The sequence below is a fragment of the Vanessa tameamea genome, chromosome 28 (assembly GCF_037043105.1).
Source record: "Vanessa tameamea isolate UH-Manoa-2023 chromosome 28, ilVanTame1 primary haplotype, whole genome shotgun sequence".
Taxonomy (NCBI): domain Eukaryota; kingdom Metazoa; phylum Arthropoda; class Insecta; order Lepidoptera; family Nymphalidae; genus Vanessa; species Vanessa tameamea.
In genome coordinates, this window is record NC_087336.1 from 31554 (window position 1) to 51375 (window position 19822).

The following is a 19822-nucleotide window of genomic DNA, read 5'->3' on the forward strand; positions in this document are numbered from 1 at the left end:
AGCGATGCTTTGACCCACTTTTATATAAAATGTTTATCACAAATAATATTCAAATATATAAAAAATTCAATAAATGCAAATTTCAAATTTATGTCTTTACGTACGTTATTAGTTTAAAAAAAAAACTAATTTGCACAAAATTATTATAAAGTATTTTATGTGTCTTTTATATTGGGTCACTTCGAGTTTGGTAAATAGGATAATTTTATTCAGCGGAAATTTTAATTACACATCTGTTAATGTAACCGACGTAAACAAAATTAATTAAGTAATTAAATTTATTAAGAAATTGTAGATCAGTAATTATATTGATGATTAACACAATGATTTTTGTCAATTCATCAATTACACGCCGTTTGCAAATAATGCTATAACAAATTTATTTAAATTTTTTCTATTTTCGTGTTTTGGTGATATTATAAAAAGAAAAAACTCTAGCTATTAACTCGCGTCTCCAGGTGAAATAGTTATAGCAGATGTACGTGACTTGGAACAATTAAAACTATCTAAATTGTGTAACGTAAATTTATTGAATATTTTAGATAGTATTCCATCCTTTTCTAATCTCATAACAAATGCTTCGTATGAAACAGAACGAAATATTGTGCTGAAATGGTAGAATGACTATTTACTGTACGCACAGGAGTTAAGGCAAAATTAATAAAAATATTTAATAGTTTATCGCTGAAAGTAATTAATGTACAGAGGTGTTTGATAATATGAATTCGCTATAACAGTAAAGTTACGATAAGATGATCACAATCATCTGGGATTGAATAATTTTGTGTTATTTCTTCGTTAATTTCTTCTTCATCATTTACTGTATCATCTTCATCCTCGTCAGAATTATCTTCCTCTTCACAAGTATCTTCTCTAAAAGTAATTTCTTTATAATTGACTTCACATTCATTTGATGAATATTCTTCAGATGATTCTAATGGGTTATAATAAAAGTTATGCTCTGTGTCTTCTTCATCATCATCCGTGTCGGCGTGTCCTCCACATTGTTTGTGTAGAATTACTGATGATTTCTCGGTTACTTGAAATGGCTCTGGTATATATATTGCCTAAAAATACACAATAACTTTAATGGTATCATTAAATAACACAGATGATACAATTACAAAAATTGTCTCGGTACTGAGGTAGCGTGCAATCAGTGCCCCTCGTGGTCTGGTGGTTGAACAGGTTGAAAAGCAAAAGGCTGCAGATATAGAGGCGCTTAGTTTAAACTTGGGTCGAGAAATATAAATATATTGGGTTTTTTTATCGAATTCTCATTAGTATTAAAGTGAACACTCACACCAATGCACGGTTTCAATGGAGGTTCGTTGTTATAAGCATTTAGAAATGATTTGAAATTGAGAAATGGCGGTTGACTCCAACTTTGAGAGACGGTCCGTAATGCGGGTCCCGAAAAACTTTGACACCTAATTTTGCCAGGATTGTTCAGCCAAGCTTCTGTTTCTAATACCACCAATATCTGAAAATTTTAATTTTGACTATTACTAATATGTATTTAAAAAGGTTATCAAGTATAAATAAAAATATGAATATAAACGTAAGGGGTCTATAAAGTTCGACCGCTGGCAAAGGTGAAGGAAAAGTGGAGTCTTCTTTTAAGGGAAAGTTTTGGAGTTTATGTCACCTCAGTGTGAGTCGGTGATTCATGTTGCAGATTTCATCAAACACATGTAGCTTTCCTTGCGATGTTTCTTCACAAATAGGCACGAGAAGATTTACAAACTCTGAAGCAGATGAGAATTATTTGGTGCTCACTTGCTGGTTGGATTTTAAATCATATGCTGCGGTTTATATTCATGCGTTCTAACCACTAGGGCTTCTGGCTAGTCATTCATAAACAAATAAAATTTTGTATAATAGATCGTACTATAAGTAGAATACTTGGTGGCGGGTTTTGTGCAACCCAGTCGGGGTAGGTTAGGTTAGCTCATTACGTATTTTACTGCCAAACAGTATTGTTGTACTTAGTATTGTTGTTTGTTACAAGCTCAAGGAACACACAATCTTAGTTCCCAAGATGAGAGGGGCTTTGGTGACATGAGGAATGATAAATAATTCTTTAATTGCCAATGTTTATGGGCAGTGGTGACTACTTACTATCAGGTGGGGGAGATTTGTCAGTCAGCCTACTTTTAGGACATTAAAAAACTAAAATCATAAGTAGTATAGTTTAAAAATAGAATATTAATTATATTACATAGCTGGTATTGCTTAAAACTAATTAAAACCTACAATAAATAATATCTACTTCATTACTAAAAATTACTTCAGTTTTTTTATACGAAGTTCAAAGAAAGCTACCAGTGAAAAGTGGTTGACGTCATTGCAGACATTGTCACTGTATGAAATATTAAGATTATTCAAAATCAATGTCCCGCCAATTATGAGGAACAAACTAAGTTTTGATGCGCCTTGTGCCTGTAATTAGAAGAGGTCACACACACTTCAAACGGAATCAATACACAGCCGTGCGTCAGGAACACACGATATGAATTATACAAATTCATTGCTCACTGACAAATTAAAAACACAGAAGTAAATCGTATGTGCGTTGACTATTTGGAATCTTAAATGAGGTATTCAATCAAAACGAAGTTTTACAAAAAGTTGCATTTCTACAAACAATGAAAATTTAAATTAAATACATTTTGTTAAATTAAGGCAAAATACAATTGTTTAGAGCTTTCATTTAAATAACGTTGGAACTTTTTTTGTAAAGGATTTGGAGATCAAATAAACCACTCACCTGGGTTAATAAAAAACAAATAAAGACTGCCATCGTCCGCGTCATCTCGGTCAAGTCCTGATACTACCCAGTCGTAATTGTTTGGTCCTAAACAACATATGTACGTCGTTATCATCAAACAATGAATCATTTTGTCCTCCTTTGTCTATGTATTAGCACGTTCGTGTTTTGATATCTCGAGGCGCTACCGAATCAGTTGTCGACCTAACCGCTTGCAGAAACAGTAAAAAAAGTTAATTTTAGCAAGAATATAATGTTGGAGTTTGAACTGCGATTCGAAGGAAAAGTTCTGTTGTCACTCTTGCCGCCTTCCACGCGGTTTCAAAAAACAAAAGAATTAAGATTGACATCTTGAGTATTACTTTTGGTAGTTTAGTGTAGTGGTAGTTTTACTTTTAATATAAAAAAAATATATATATAAAAGTACTTGTAGAAAGTATATTTCGATTTGATTTGAGCAATCTGCGCTCGATGCACTGCACTGCGATGGAGTATTAACACAACCAACTCCCTAATCTCAGGGCTTTATTTAAATAATTTCTCAGCGGCCCTTCCAAAGTTTTAACACATAGCATCAGAATCTGCAATTTTATAACTTCAACAACTAATTAACTATTTAAATATATCTTATCTCCTCTGTTTTATGTCTGCCGTGCTGTGCATGTAGTATTTACAGGTCGTCAGCATAGCGGGTAAAGGGCATCTCTCCTCTTAAATGAATTTTTGAAACTTATTTCATAGTAAAATATTTATATAACACGTCATAATACAGTTCCAAGGAGAGCATTTGCTTATTAAGCTCCACCCGGCTCCCTCCCACGGGGTCGTTCGGGAGATTCAATTAGAGCATATTTATGTTGCATAAGGAACGTATCTGTGAAATCTGAAGTTTATAAATCTTAAGGTTGAGCAGTAATAACGCCGATATTCTCAGTACCCCGGGAATCCCCCCTAGGAATTGGAGGTCCGCATAGGCGGGCTGACCGTCAGGGCGTCGCGGTAGCATGCGAAAGCGATCCCGTGGCGCCCACCGATGAGACGGAGAGGGTACCGCTGGTTTTTTAGTGAGTATTCCGGTGTGTCGCTAACATCTTGGGCACCGGCGAGTCCCACATACCCCCCCACTTCCACGTGGGGGAAACGCGTAACGCGTTTTTCCAGCGAAAAAAAAAATCGGAATAACGCCGAGAGGAAGACTTCCATCTTTTATTTAACGAGATAAAGATTTACATTTAATTCGAACGATCGCATCCACAATTTCGGTTTTCAAAACAAAATATTCACGTATTTTAAAATAATAGCACCAAATGCACATTTTATATTAACATATCATTGTGTGCATATGCTCGCCTTATCAGCTATAAATAGTCTACGCATAGGAATTTGTTAAGAAATATACAAGTAATTGAAATAAATAAATAATTTATTTTATAAGTTTAACTTAAAATTACGCCTATATAAAATTGTTCTACCAGACTGCGTTATTTAATTGGTATCCCAGAATGCCATTTGGCAAATCTTTCCCTGGCAGTGTATGATAGCCATTATGATTATTTACTGTGTATGGGTTTGTTGAAGGCACTGGCAAATTCGATAGCAGGTTTGCTGTTGAAAGTGCCAAATTCGCCAATCCTGCCAAACGAGATTTTATATTTTTTAATTCGTAATTGCGAAGCATATTTTGTTTTGACTTCTTCATATGTTTCCGACTGGCTGGTCGATAGTAATTTGACAAACCATTTGCCATTCGATTTGGTATTAGATTTCGGTTTGGAAATTTGTTAAACTTTCTTCTTCCATTCAATGGCATATTCCTGTAGGTGTTGCCAATGACGGCTCGTTGTATTGGTGCATATACATTTCTCAGTGTCTGGCATCCACAACCGGCTGCCGGAGATTTTTGTCTCGCTGATAGAATTGGAATTTCGAAGCACCCACACTTCATGGCTAATGGAGTCAATTTAAAAGTTTGCTGTAAAAAAAATATTTTTTTTTTTAAATTAATTTCTTAAATACACCTTTACAATTTTGTCCACTAGATTTGAATGATATCACGCTTGATTTTTATGAAAATGGAATTGGCATTGTCTGTCTGTGGCTAACTAATGGTACTCGGTATAGCTTACAACCTAGACTACATATGGATAGAAATATAATGAATAAATATTTCACTAATCATTGATTTATCAATATAAAAAATCTAATTTTCAATCTTCAATGGTGTCTTGAAGTATCTTCTTAAGCAATTTAATGTTTTTACCTGAACATTATTATCAGCAAAAGTTGTATGTAACAACAACAATATAACGAGTAATTTCATCGCAATTAAATAAACAGCGAGCGAGTGGCGCTTGGTGTGTTTGTAGAACATATTTATACAGCACCGACCTCTCTAGTACGTTGACTATCTTCTTTTTCAAAATCAGATTCCTATTATATAACAATACCCATAGAGTTACATAACGATTGATCATAAGATAATATGTATATTTCTACTAATTTAATTATTTATTAAACTACAGGCCCCGAGGTCACGGCTTGGGAATGTGAGACAGCAGACAGTGCCCTTGTTTTTACACTTGTCCACTATGTAATGTCTACACAGTGAGCCATTATCCTTTCCAAGCTGTAGCCCGCGGCTTCGCTCGCGTGGAAATTTATATATTACAGAGTAATTTAAAATATTACCTTAATTTAAGACCTCATTTGTGGTTCGACTTTCGTGGGCTAGATACACCAGACTGCTTACAGAGCTCACTCTCGAACAGGCTATTTAGAGCTGTCCATACGACAAACAATCTTCTGTTATATCTACTCCGGCCATTTTAGAAATTTGACCTTGTACTTTATTAATTGTCATGGTGAAGCATACTTTAAGAGCGAACTGTACTCTCTTGAAATTAAATGGGTATTCTGATGCTATCAAAGATATTCGTGGAATATACACTATTTCTCCTTTAGAACAGTGATAACTGTAACCTATGACATTACGATAGAGAACCCATAATATTAGTCTGGTGCCTTTGCATAATTTTTGAGGTTTAAATTGCTCAGTAGCATTATCGCGCCAATCTCCTAACATAAAAAATCAGAGGCTTAGGGATAGAATATCCAGAAACGATTAAATACGTATCTACACATTTTCAAACATTATCCTAAAAACAAACTTAAAAAATAACGGACATCCATACAAGTTTTCTACCCTTATTTCACCCCTTTAGGGGTAGAATATCCAAAAGCGCTTAAATACTTATCTACTCATGTTTTGTCAATATCCCAAAAACAAAGTTTCATGTTTCTACCTTAAAAAATGACTGAGTTCTATACTAACTTTTAACCCTTATTTCACCCCTAAAGGGATTATGGGGGTTAAGGAATACAAATTTCTGCCAGCGTCTTTTGTGATCATTTTATTTCGGTTGTTTTGTAAAAAGTTCCTAGTTGTTATACATTTTTGGAGAGCTGATAAAACAGTTATGTTTTTAAAATAATCTGCAGGACAAGTTTTTTGTGGAAAAAAAAATTGAAATAATATCTTTTTCCGTCTCGCATTTTTATTTGGACCGATAGTTATTGTTTTAATATTGACAAATAACCAGTGTTTATTTGTTTTTATAAATCAGAAGAAAAAAATAGATTTTAATTGATACTTTTTTTTTAAATAAATTTTTGAAGTTCCATTTTTGACTTATTTTGAAAAAGTCTAAAAAACGTTATAACTCAAAAATTGTTCACTTTTGCATTATGCATAAGGGGGTTTAAATTATCGCAAATAATCACCCCTATCACCTCCTAACGGGAATACGTCGAATTACCAATAACCCTGTATATAGAAGATAATATGACGTAAACTAAATTTAAATTCACTAATTTTTGAGTTAAATATATGTAATTCTTTACAATGTATGTTAAAATTTTACATGCACGTAATAAGAACATATTGTTTGACTAGTCACACTTACAAAGGCGTACAAAAAATAAAGTTTGTTTTCTCACGTTAAGGCGAGGACAGTTAAAAAGGACCTTATTAAGGAGACTCTTAGAATCAACAATGTTATGGACAATTTTATATAAAAACATTTGGTCTCTTATACTTCTACGCACGCTTCATTTTCAAACTCTCCTTATCTTGGAACAGTCCGGTTCCTTTATTTGCCTACCTCTAGGAGATTTTACTTTACTTAGCGACATCAGCTTACCAGGCAAGGCAAGCAAAATTATGGGATCCTATATAACACTCTGGTGATCCATCGGGCAAATAGTCGTTGCCAACATTCACTTTGAGGGTAATTACGAGTACAACCGTTTCATTTTGGGGTTGACTGGAAGAGACTGTGGCAATAAGTCCACCTTATGTTTACATTCTATACTAAAATTTAGTTAAATAAATAAAGTATTTGTGTCTTGAGGCGTATACACGTGTTTATTTTTTATATTACTGCAGTATACGCGACAAATTGTTTATTTTCATAATTTTTGAAAATAAAATTATTTATTATAAATTGATCACTAGTATACGGTTATGATTTATTCCACTGCTGTAATGTAATCTCTATTAGCGTTAGAAACTTTTGGGCCGTCGGGAAAACCAACTGGATGTTCCAACACTGCTCATTTTAATCATTTTCATAATATATTCGTTCCTCCTCTGCAATTGACATTTGATTTTGGAAAAAATAAAGCAAAAACTATTCTAAAATATTATATTTACTCCGACTTTTTTTGCAAATGTAATATATTAATACTTATTTAAATCCTTGATTAATAGTTATCGAGTAGTTCATTTTTATTATTAAACACATTGCTTCGCTGTTTAATTATTAAATTTGAATAGTACGAGTATATTTCATTCTCCTTACAAGTCACCTTTACAGTTCGATATAATTATTAGTGATTTTTTTGTTTAATATGGAGTTCTTTAAGCCATAACTTTCTTCAATAAATAAGTTATTTAATGAAAAATTACTGTCTATTTTTGCGACTGCATCGTTTAACTATACATAATCTCCAGCTTTATAATATGTAAAAAAGGTTATTATTTCAATGTTGACGCAAAAGGGATCCTCAAATGTAATAATAAATAAAAACTTTGTTATTTTCAAATGTTTATAAAAAATATTAGTAGCATAAATATTATGATTTAATAACTTAATATTACAATAAATAACAGCTTAACTTATAAATTAGCTTGATTTTAACAATTAACTATAAACGCCATTTTGAAATGTCGCTGGCAACATTATTTTGATACGTCAGTTGGTTTGACAGCGGCAGGTTGACGGCGCTCTTGCTGCACGCGTTCGCCGCGGCCACCATGTTTTTTATCGCAGACTGTTTGAAGACTTCAGCCAAATATTGTCGCTTCGCCACTTTTGAATTTTTTCTCGATGTTTTTTTGAATCCATACCGAGGGCGCGGTATTTGTGTTTGTGGGGTTGATAGAAAATCTAAAGACGAGATAGTTGCTGGGACGTTGTAACCTTGTCGTTGGATCCTTAACGCCTGTGGTGATAAAGATTCTTGAAGTCTATATTGGGCGAATGTAGTCTGAAAAAAAGTTTAATTTGATTTAATCTTCATTTTATGTTATCGATCATTAAAATGTATATTTAATTATTATTTAATCATGTATTATTCAATATTAAAACCTTAAAAACCAAATTTTCAATCTTCAATTGTGTCTTAATGTATCTTGTTAAGCAATTTAATGTTTTTACTTTATATTTTTTTGTTATACATTGTCCAAAATTCTACGAATGTACAACAAAAATTATACCAAGTACACGGTTACAACAAATGTATTCTGTTTTTGTGTTAATATTTGAGAGATAGATATTATTTTACTTATTTAAAAACAATTCTATCGTTATCAATTGAAATACTCGGACCTTAAAGGAAAAATAAAAACATTTCTAAAACACATACTCCCCGGCAATTTTTCACCCAAAGAATAATAAGTGCGTTTCAACGGGTTCTTGCCACCAACCCCGCGGTCAAATTGTACACTAGGTAATTCTAATCTAGATGTGTAAAATTTCTTGCTTTAACTTACATTAACAATACATGATACCAACAGAATTAGCGCGGCTCTTAACATTTCCATTTCTCTGGTCTGACGTCGTTTGCAACAATAATTCAATGAATACGCACATTCTGCTTTTGTACTTAATCCTTATCTCGCTCATTTGTTATCTTTTCATCTCATGTTATCTGTTACTTCACCTTTTATCTTTAAATAGATAAATTTTGAAATAATGATCTAATGTTACAAAGCTCAGCCATATTTGTGACGTCATTCTTTTGAAAATTCTATTCTAAATCAGCACATAATATTTTTGCAGCGCTACGATTCAAGTTATTGTTCAAATTACAGCGGCGTATTGTAAATGATAAATGTAAGGTAGCACTCTATGTATTTATGTATATAAATACATTGTTCCCTGCTAGACAGCCTCCTCAACATAAGAGGAGAAATTTATTCCACTACACTGTAGGATATACGTAATAAAGATTATTGTCCGGCGCATACAAGTTTCCTCACGACGCTCTCTTTCACGACTGGAAACGAGATGAATTGTAAACAAAAATAAGTACATATATAGAAATTCAAGCTCACATATTTCCGTTACGACACGCATTGCAATATATAGGCCGTCTTGGCTGGTGCTGGGGCGAATATTGCATACCCTTTGGTCTTTTCTGTAATTGTAACGTGCATGATCGGTTCAGTAGTTAAGACGCGAAAGCAAAACAGATAAACCCATTTTCGAATTTAATATTAGTTATGATAGCAAGCTACTTTTATTTAATGGAATTTCTTTCCAGGTCTATGAGTTCTCTATTTCAAGCCGATGGGTTTTTATATATTGTCTGCTTAAAAGTGACGTCTTAAAAGTGACAAATAAAAGTAATTTATGTAATAAAATATTTATATTAGTATTAAATTAAAGTTATAAATTTACAATAAATTAGATTAAATAAATGGCGGCGGTATCGACAGTCTGTCCAAAAAGTGATTCCTACAATCGCAGCCCGGTAGAGTGGACGAAAGAGCTAGACGTGCAACTCGCGATGCTATCGGCGGGCCCCCGGGCGTATCCGTGCCTGGCTTTGCTGTTGTTTTGCCATACACATCTAAAATTGGATCTAAACAACCCAAAGGTGACTTTAAAATATCATCAAAGCACAGATCTGGACACGTTGGCAATTCGGTTATAAATGGTATGACTGGCAGAATAGTATTTGGTACAGCGGCTTCCGCTGTCTTTGGTATAGATGGTTCTGTCGCAGCAAACGCGTTGGTGTTTGGGGAGACATGCCGCCCACTAGATGGCGCCACTCTTTGTGATTGAACCTGGAAAAGAAATCAAGTATAATTTGTATTCGATGCGTTTTAATAAAAATATTCTTTTAAAAATATTCCATTGTAAGCATTGTTATAAGTTAGAATTCATATTAAAGTGAACATGTTACTGTTTCCACTACGTGCTTATTCCATTACGCCATTCCGGGTTAATGCGGATTGGTGGACATCTGGTAGAACTTTTTCCAACTTAGAGTCGCTCGTGTGGACTTAAGAAAGCGGTTTTTGTTTAGAATTCACACATTCTATTCACTGGACCTTCTCAACACATGTGCCTTCTCAAAACATTTGTTTCTATATTTCATCCCGTGCTTGAGGATAAAAGAAGGCCGTGAGTAAAACTGCGTGTCATATACTTTTCCACGTCTTGCACTAAATGACATTGTATTGGCGTGTCGTGTGAGTTTAAGGTGACTAGCGAACGCCTGAGGTCATATCATATTGCCCAAGTATGGGCGCAAACATATACAATACAACATAATGGAAAAGATTTCAGGTCCATTATCTTTACGTGCTTCTGAGTCTGAGAAGAATCCAATATTTTCAATGTAACAACAAGATACATAATAACCAAAGCTACAATGAATAATGATTATAGATATACTTACACTTATAATTGATAAAGTTAAGATAAATATACAAGTTAACATCATTATATTATTTCGTGGATGACGCACGTGGCCGGCGGTAACGTCCTTATGTACTGGGTGACTATCTATTGCAAGCGATGTTCCGATGTATTTACATAACAAGATTACTTCATTAATTGACATGACATTAAACTATTGTTGTGACATATTTGTCAATAACGTGTGAAGTTCATGTCATAATGACACATTTGTGTTAATGTTTAGGGCTCCGTAGGTTATGTACAACATTATTTAATTCAATAAGCACCGTCTTGTTTTGAGTAATATTTGTAAGGATTATTTTTTTATACAATGCATACATTTACAAAGGCACTTAGGCCACAGCAGGGAAATTATGGATTCTCGTTCATTAAAACATGTAAGGAACCCAATTTCAACTAATCTATCAGAATTTGACATTAAATAATAATTTTGTAATTTTCAAAGTATATTATCTATTCGTGTTTGAAATATCGATTTGATTATTTTCTAAAAAGTAACGAAATATTGAATTAGAAGTCTTTAGTTACCAAACTGTCTGAATAAAGTAATTTTGAAATTTCTAATTATTGTAAAAATTTCAAAATGGAAATTGGAATGGGAACGAGAACATCATAAAAAAGAAAGTGCAACCAGTGCTTTAACTAAACGTCGTGAACAAATAAACAAACACAGTAATACGTGGATGAGTATGGGTAGTTTATTCCAATCCAAAATTATTTGGTAACAAATAGCGAGGTATCGAATTCGGTCCAAATAAAATAAATATCATATATCAAGTTGGCACAGATAAACCTTAATAGAAACAATAACACAATGACGGAAGGTGCGCTAACGTCAACAATTCAATTACTGTTTCTGGTTGAAGTGCAAAATTGTGTGACAAAAATGTGCCTGCATTGCAGTTAACGATTCATTACTCAGAGTAATTTAGATTAATTGTCTCGCTGGTTTAGTGGCTTGTTAATACCGCTGTAGATCTCGAGATATGGAGTTCAATTCTCATTAGCATGTGAGATTTAGTAAGTTTTAGTCATGAGACCCCAGTAATTGTCCCAAAGTTAAGGCCGTAAAAATAGTTAGTAAAAAGAGTCTGGAAGTTCGAAGCGTGTACAGGTTCCCGAGCCTTGGAAAGTCCTGCCTTTTCAGAACTCTTTCTGATTGTGTAGGAATGGCCGTGCTGTCGGATTATAAGAATGATGGAATATAGAGTGCACCTGTGCTTGCGCTCATACTCGTGCACTAAAATATATCCTGCGTAGGTGACTGGTGTCCTTTGAGATCGGCCATCGAGGTCACAATAGGTCAAGATAACATCATCATCATCATCATCATCATCAACACTCCCAAATTACAGAAATCTTATAAAAACATCGAGTAGTTTGTCCCATATCTGATATTTCTTTAATCGTATCAGAACGTCACTCCCATTTCCCAAGGGAGAAAGAAATCGATCATTAATAAATACACAACCATAATAAAAATAAAACAAAATTGTCATAAATAATAATTTATTAAATAACCAATAAATAACTAGCGTCTAATTTTTATAACGTTGGCGGTGGAATGGGTATTTTTCGCAAGAAATGAGATCTGACCTGGCTCGGTATGACTGGTGGGAGCAGATTGGATGTAGGCGGTGCCCACGCTGAAACTGGTGATGCCGATGGAAGGAAAGGGCTAACTAATGGCGCTGATGCGGAACACGAACAACCGCAGCCAGGTTTATTCTGAACTGGTGATGGAACAGGATACGGAACCGGTATAGTAAAGATCTCTGGAGTAGGTTGAGAGTAAATTGGCATTTGAGGCATGGGCATAGCATATGCTGGCATGCTGGAAGTCATTGGAAAACCAACCATGTTATCTAAACCATTAATAAATTCTGTCCGTATCGGGTATGTTCCTTCCATTTGGCACGGACATTTCGGTTCCACGAACCTCATGTTTGGCATGCTTATTTCACGCGACATTGCCCGGTACGGCATTGCGGGCGCGACTTCCTGCTGCCTTTGGGTTGGCATACGAGGCATTGGCATTGCGTTCTCGCGAATTTGCGGTCCGAGTATATTTTGTAAAGCGGCTGCAACTGCGTTCTGGTTGGCCATTCGCTTGTGACATCTTGTAAACACAGTTTGCGTGGAGATTAAAACCAAAGCTACAGATATGTGTAGAAAATTCATTTTGGATCCTGAAATAAATTAAAAGCAATATATTATATGTTATTTGTATAAATAATAAGAATGGATTAGTTTCCCACCAAGACACAGATCAAATGTAATTAGGACTTTCACGAGAAACAAGCTTTTATAAAATAAAATATCGCTATACGTTTTATAAAAAAATCAGATCTCAGATAAAAATTAAGATAATGAATAATTTCATCAATTTTATCTGTAACTGATCGTTATCAGTGTGTAAGCGTTTAATGATTTTGAAACCGACATCGATGTTCTTATTCGAGTCCCTTTGTGGTTTTGTTAATAAAATTGGCGAATCGTGATCACGCATATTTTTATTTGAAATCATTTAGTGCTATTATTAAACCTAGTGCAATTATTTAGCTGTTAATTTTAAGTTCGCTGGGGAGATTTTTTGTGGCTTTTGCTGTTTAGCGATAAGGCCGCCTCTTGTGCATCTTTCTTAAATGTGGTTCAACTTTATGTTTACTGGTGTACAATAAAGAGTATTTTGATTTTTTTTTGAAGACGAGTAAGTCATTGCAGTTATTTCGACGTCTGACAAGTTGCTTGTTTAAAGGATGGATTATTTGTTAGATGGATTGTTATAATTAAATACTTTTACGTAACATCTACTATAACGTAATGTAAATAACAACAATATTAAAATACAAAACGACATTTATTCCAATAAGATTCACAAAAACGGTGGCGGTATAGGTATTTTTTTTAAATACTTCGGACACGGGCAATCTGAAAGTCCACAACCGCAAGGCATTGGGCAACCACAAGGTGCATAAAGATCTAGGAAACCAACCGGCAAGTCCAATACCCCACATCCGCACGCGTCTCCATTCGGATAGACACCACGGCCACAGCACTCCAGCGCTGGGCTCAATGCCACGTTCATACAAGGCTTATATTCAGTCGTTACGTAACTGACGTCACAGGGGGAACACCCACACCCAGGCTGAATCGCCACCGTATGGCCATGTACAGGGGATTGGATCCTGATTACATTAATCTGAAATTATATTCAATACAATAAAATGCAAATAAAATGTCACCAACAAAACTTGTGAGGCCCTGTCATTTATTAGGTAAATTTTTCATTTTCAAATTTTTTTTCAAAAAAAACATTAAAGACACTTGATCATTCTGTACGTTTTCAAAGTAAAACACTTTTTTGGGAAACCTTTTGTTTGCCAAAGGACTTCTGATATGTGCCTCCACTCCTAGGGAGCTGTAAGTTATAGAAAAGGTAAAGACCTAAGATATGTACCTGAGCTACTTATAATGATAGTGTAATTCTAAACCAACATTCTGAGCCGCGAATATATTATTTTTTTAATGAATGTAGACGGGATGGCTCGCTTACCCTTCAAACCGTAACACAAAATTATTTATTATTCAGGCTTTGTTCTTGTTTTTTTTTTAAAATATATTAACCGGGTAGGCATATGACTCCACTCCACCTGATGGTGAGTGATAGTGGAGTCCAAACGCGAAGAAGGCACAGTCGAGGACGAACGGCACTAGCCGTCCTCGCCGTGCCGGCCCGCAGAATACGTGTTCACGCCTCGTTTGAAGAAACCCAGGTAATAAGTGGAGGAGAACATGTGTGCTGGTATAGAATTCAACTTTTTTTTCATCGAATTTCTTCTTGTAGTTAAATATAATACATAAATATTTCGATAATATATGAAAATATGTTATTGCATGGATTTCTAAATTGTTAGATGATCTAAAAATCTTAGAAGTTATTTTTCCATCAATTTCCTTACAATGTTAACACGTTAGATGTATTGAATTTCCACTATCGACTCAAAACCTATCTGACTTTCCTAGGTGATAATTCTTTTATAACTTTCATAAAACAACTAAGCCTGTACTACTATACTATGTCGGGAATAATATTCTCTTAAAGAGAGAGTTTATTCAACCTTCAATGCCGAATGGCTACACGAGAGGCTGAATTTCATTCAACACTTACAGATTTACTCCTCTCGGAGTTTCGAGCACGAGAAGAACAAATATAAACACAAAATATAATAGGTGCATGTAATATAATTTATTTATTTTTTATTTTAGAAGTATTCACTTACAAATCCAAAGAGTAGAACCAGCGACGAGGACTTCATGGTGATACACTTTCTAGCCGGTAGCCGTCTAGCTATTTCTTTATATATATGTCAGTTGGTGATTTTGAAACTAGTTTCATACATATTTGCCCAATTCAACGTTAATAGTATATTGTTGTAGATAAGGCACCTTTGTGAAATTGTATCACCTGCCTTGAACTTTCGTTGTCAATTGCAACCAAATCGGTAACGAGAAACTCGTCTGTGTGTTACGGCACTGACAAGTGTCGTGGTAAGGGTTTGTTCGGGCACGTCTGGGTAGTTGCCACTTACTCATCACGATACTTTTAATTGTTATGTTCCGGTTTGAGGGTTCTTAGTTTCCAAGGTTGGTGGCGCATTGACATAAGGACTGGTTAATATTTTTCTACGGTGCCAATGTCTATGCACACCTGCCATCAGTTCGTTGCCAGTCTGCCAATCTTTTTAAATACAAAATGGTTACATTACTGATCTAAAATTTGACAAGCACCTGGATAAGGGCGTATAAATTACATGATCAACGGGAAAAATAAATTAATCGAGGACAAAGTGACGGGCAACAGCTATTGCAAAGGATGTTACAATAAAATAAGTTTGATAATGTTAAACCATTTTATTCAGAACAAACTAAACTAAAAACTACGAGTACGCTGTACAAACTTGAATATTCCAACAAGATTCTTATAAAATATGTTAAAAGACTATACATAAGAAAGATAGTATATCAATATTGATTGCAAGTTAATCCGTTTTGTTAAATGACATAAGTGAAGTAATTAAATATTACATTTACCGAGTACATCGACACGGTCATATAAAGTTCGTTCATCTGTTGAAACGTTGAAGAACAAGCGAACGACTTTATATTACAAGTATTTGAAGTCATCATATATTGTAAAAGCATATTAAAATATGTAAACTTATTTTACTCACACTTCAAGCGAGTTGTATTGTAAAGGCCTTAGAACTATTTTAAAATATGGTATACTTTTGTAGAGAGGTATATTGTATAATTATTTCTGACATTTTAGGGTTGCCAGATGTTCGGACGAAACCGGATACAGATAAATTTGATTGTATTCGGTCTCCCGCTTTTTCCATTTAACCAGACACTAAAAAGTAGAAGTGGTAGAATTTCATTTAAGGTGGTCAAATACCACATTTGACATATAGTCTTACAGTTCAATTTTAAAGGAAAAGTTTTCTTTTTAACATACTGGTCAATGATCAGAGAAACTTCGTGTTACATAAGAAAAATGATCGTATTATTAGTACTACAAAAAATCCTAAGTAATATTAAGATACTCTGCCTTTTTTTCAAAAAGTGCGTCGCGTTTTAAGGCCAACCTAAAATCCTGCGCTGTTGATATCAAAACTGATGTCAAAATGATTTCAAATTAAAACTCCAATCATTCTTTGATAGATTCGGATCTAAATAAATTTCGTAAATTAGAAGTTTATCATATTTTCGCAAAGTGAAGTACCTTTATTATATGATTTGCAATATATTTTATGTAGTATTATATTTGTTATGATTTGACATAATAAATAATTTGACGTCACTTAATCGGTAACAATTGATTGACAGATTACAAAAATATACGCATTTTTGTAATCTGTCACATGTTTATAACACGATTACATGTTTTTTTAAAGGAAGTACTTAAAAGGATAGAATCGCGTCGAAATTAGAAAATACAGTGTGATTTATAGTATAACTCTATTACTACTATCAAGAGCAGACGCTTCAATATTACAATGGTTTTGGTTGAAACACGATCTTCTGATATATCTTCCAACTGCCTTTAGTCATACCTACTAGAGCAGTAGTATGTTCTTCTATTATGTTTAAATTAAATGATATACTTTATTGAAAATAATATAATACTCAAGTTCATAAAACTATCACATTAAAATTATTTCTTTTTTAAAAGTCCTTTGGATATAAACCTTATTTATTCAATTTTGAAATTTATAAAAAAAGTAAATGCTTACAGAGATTTTATTTGAACCGGCAACCCCAACTCGAGATACATACAATCAACTTGGCTTTATAAATGCTAATAAATAAATACAAACGGAAATGAAAATATAAAACAATATTGTAAATATTAAAGTAACCATTTTGGTGTTTTGTTTTTTGTTACATAATTTATGAAACAATAGTACATTGTTGATATATTTTCTTATGGTAATATTCTATGAAATAATGTTCATTCAAATTGTCATTCATTCATTGCTCACTGGAGGTGGTTTGCCACTTGCTAGTACCTTCTTCATCGACTTCATCATCCCAGGAATCAAGCCTATGTGCTTGTCCACGCATTTCACCGCACATTTCTCGAATTCTATCGTGCATTTGTCGATCTATAAATAAATAAGCAATTTAAAACACAAGCTTATTTTGGGCGGCCATTTTGAATAAATTACAATATAATATAATATTTAAAATATAATATTCAATTGTTGCCAGAACTAACATTGTGTGTAAATTTGTCCAAAAATCTAATCTAAAAAATCCATAATATCAACTACAATTTCATCTTTTTCATAGTTTTATAAACACAGTATCTTATTTCTTATTGTCTCATTTCAGCAACATGTTTATATATAAGTAGCTAAGACGTCAACTTACAGTTTCCTGGCTGGGATCGGGGCCCAGTCTATCTCTTACTGAATCGTTACAGTCCATGACGCAGCGCTGGAGTCTATTTTGAAGGTGGTTGATTTCTTTCTACAACAAAAATCAATTAATTTAATGAATTTCTTTGTTTAATATACTTTATTTATTTTAACATTAGAAAACTCAAGCTATGCATGGTACAGAATACCTACTCTAGCCTGACAAACTTCATTCTAAGCAGATATTCAATAAAACGAGCAGTATCAATATCAGTTACTTGTCTGATTTTCTATCCGTGTATGCTGCCAAGCTGAGTTTTCACAGAAACAGAACAGACAGAGATGGTAAATTAAACTCAAATGATTCAATTGGAATGACACAGTATACTTTAATTATGATAATACTAATTTACAGCAGATTTTTACCAAAATGGAAACTTTAATTTTGAGCTCGTTAATATATTGTCCTTGAGAAATTTTATGAGATTAGAAGTAGAAAAAACACGTGCGTGTCATGACTGGAGAAGATATGATAAGATATGATATTTTTTCTGATAAGTTTTTCTTCTTTTTCTTTAGTAACTTCTAATACATACTACATATAACAATTCCTCATCATATTAAATGTCAATGTACCACCAGTCTATAAGGTATATTCTAATAAAAAAAATTGGAAAACAATTCAGTCGTTACTCCACATATTAATAAATTATGATTTATATATCCTACATGAAAATCAACAAATTCCAACTCAACACTATTTTCCAGTTGTGTAATCTTGTAATGAACTATTTGACTTATAAATTAATTAGTATCCTTTATTATATAATAATTTTCACATAACACAATTTCCTTATTTAATTTGGAACAGATAAGACAGTGATTTTTATCTAATACAGTTGTCATGTAAAAATGCTCACCTGTACATAGTTGTTAGCTTGGTTAAGAGGTGTGGTACAGTTCTCTATGCAGCCATGCACTCTCTCTAAGGATGACTGCTGATCATCACAACACCTCGACGCACATCTGTGCATGTCACCCTGGAAGAAATATATTTATTTAGTAACTTTTAAATCAAGCTCATACTTTGTGCATTTTATTTAAATGTTCTATAGAAACAATCTATACTTAGATTGAACAATACATTTTGATTGTAATAATAAATGTTTTATTAATAAAGTATTGTAGTAAGTAGAAACGTAAGTAAAAACCTAAATAACAATATTTAGGTTTTTACTGAACATTGCAATAATTAGTAATTATTATAGTCATTATAGGCAAAATATAGGGACAAAATATAACTTATGAAATTTTAATAAGAATGTCTTCAGATTCTATTTTCTAGTAATACCTCATTATTCTTAGACTATCTATCCTTTAAGCTTATAAAAAAACTTCTTGATTATTATATATAAGAATTACCTAAGCCCAAAAATTAAGTTCTAAATAATTGAATAAATGCATTTTTAGTTTAAATTTATTGTTAGTAATATTCTCTTATTCTATGGACATGATATAGGCATGTGATCATGTATTGAAAGTGCAATGTTCATTTTTATGTATAAATGAGACTCTAATTTTTATTTAAACTATTTTGTTGCATAAGTCTCACATGATAAGGCATAACCTTAAACTTACTTGCATTTTTCTTAAATAACTTCTGTCTAACTCATTGACGAGATTTGTCATCTCCTGCTCAATTCTGTACTTCTGTGCTTCAACCATTTTGTTAATATTAATATTTCGTGTTTTTAAAAAATATTGTTTTGCATAAAATTTCAGTTGGCGGTTTGATAAAGTCAGTATAATTTGACAACTGTATCACAATTAGTTTGTGACACTGACAAGTGTAATATAGTTGCCAGTAGTATATCCATTAATTTACACACAAAAAAATTAGTTTGTTGGAACTTAGTTTTATTTTATTTCAATCAAAGCTTACCGATTTATTACGAATCACATTCCTTAGGTTTTCTTTTCCAATGTTCTGTAAATGTAAAAAATATATATTAACAATTAAATATATATACAGTGTAAACTCCACGTACCGTCACTCGATTTAACGACAAACTCCCTAAAGCATCGAAATCACTCGACTTTGGATGGTTCAGCTCGTCTTCCATACAATGGTACAC

The 19822-nt window shown here is 33.2% G+C and overlaps 2 protein-coding genes and 4 long non-coding RNA genes across 6 annotated transcripts; all 6 read right to left on the bottom strand.

The window, feature by feature from the left end:
* Positions 1-665: 665 nt before the first annotated feature.
* Positions 666-2893, bottom strand: LOC135194250 (uncharacterized). Its single transcript, XM_064219535.1, has 3 exons — positions 2771-2893; positions 1304-1483; positions 666-1067 (listed from the first exon to the last, which is right to left on the bottom strand). Exons 1-3 carry the CDS (start codon positions 2813-2815, stop codon positions 729-731), a joined length of 564 nt encoding a protein of 187 aa, XP_064075605.1. The 5' UTR covers positions 2816-2893; the 3' UTR covers positions 666-728.
* A 1282-nt stretch (positions 2894-4175) lies between these two features.
* LOC135194259 (uncharacterized) lies at positions 4176-5163 on the bottom strand. Its single transcript, XR_010309734.1, has 2 exons — positions 5031-5163; positions 4176-4742 (listed from the first exon to the last, which is right to left on the bottom strand). It is a non-coding gene; the product is annotated as an uncharacterized LOC135194259 (long non-coding RNA).
* Positions 5164-7875: 2712 nt separating this feature from the next.
* Positions 7876-8937, bottom strand: LOC135194253 (uncharacterized). The gene is made up of 2 exons (XR_010309729.1): positions 8823-8937; positions 7876-8317 (listed from the first exon to the last, which is right to left on the bottom strand). It is a non-coding gene; the product is annotated as an uncharacterized LOC135194253 (long non-coding RNA).
* A 744-nt stretch (positions 8938-9681) lies between these two features.
* LOC135194264 (uncharacterized) lies at positions 9682-10833 on the bottom strand. The gene is made up of 2 exons (XR_010309740.1): positions 10742-10833; positions 9682-10124 (listed from the first exon to the last, which is right to left on the bottom strand). It is a non-coding gene; the product is annotated as an uncharacterized LOC135194264 (long non-coding RNA).
* A 2772-nt stretch (positions 10834-13605) lies between these two features.
* Positions 13606-15099, bottom strand: LOC135194262 (uncharacterized). Its single transcript, XR_010309738.1, has 2 exons — positions 15048-15099; positions 13606-13966 (listed from the first exon to the last, which is right to left on the bottom strand). It is a non-coding gene; the product is annotated as an uncharacterized LOC135194262 (long non-coding RNA).
* Positions 15100-17196: 2097 nt separating this feature from the next.
* On the bottom strand, positions 17197-19503 carry LOC113395351 (protein FAM136A). The gene is made up of 4 exons (XM_026632953.2): positions 19326-19503; positions 18608-18727; positions 17701-17799; positions 17197-17432 (listed from the first exon to the last, which is right to left on the bottom strand). Exons 1-4 carry the CDS (start codon positions 19410-19412, stop codon positions 17295-17297), a joined length of 444 nt encoding a protein of 147 aa, XP_026488738.2. The 5' UTR covers positions 19413-19503; the 3' UTR covers positions 17197-17294.
* Between the last annotated feature and the right edge of the window lie 319 nt (positions 19504-19822).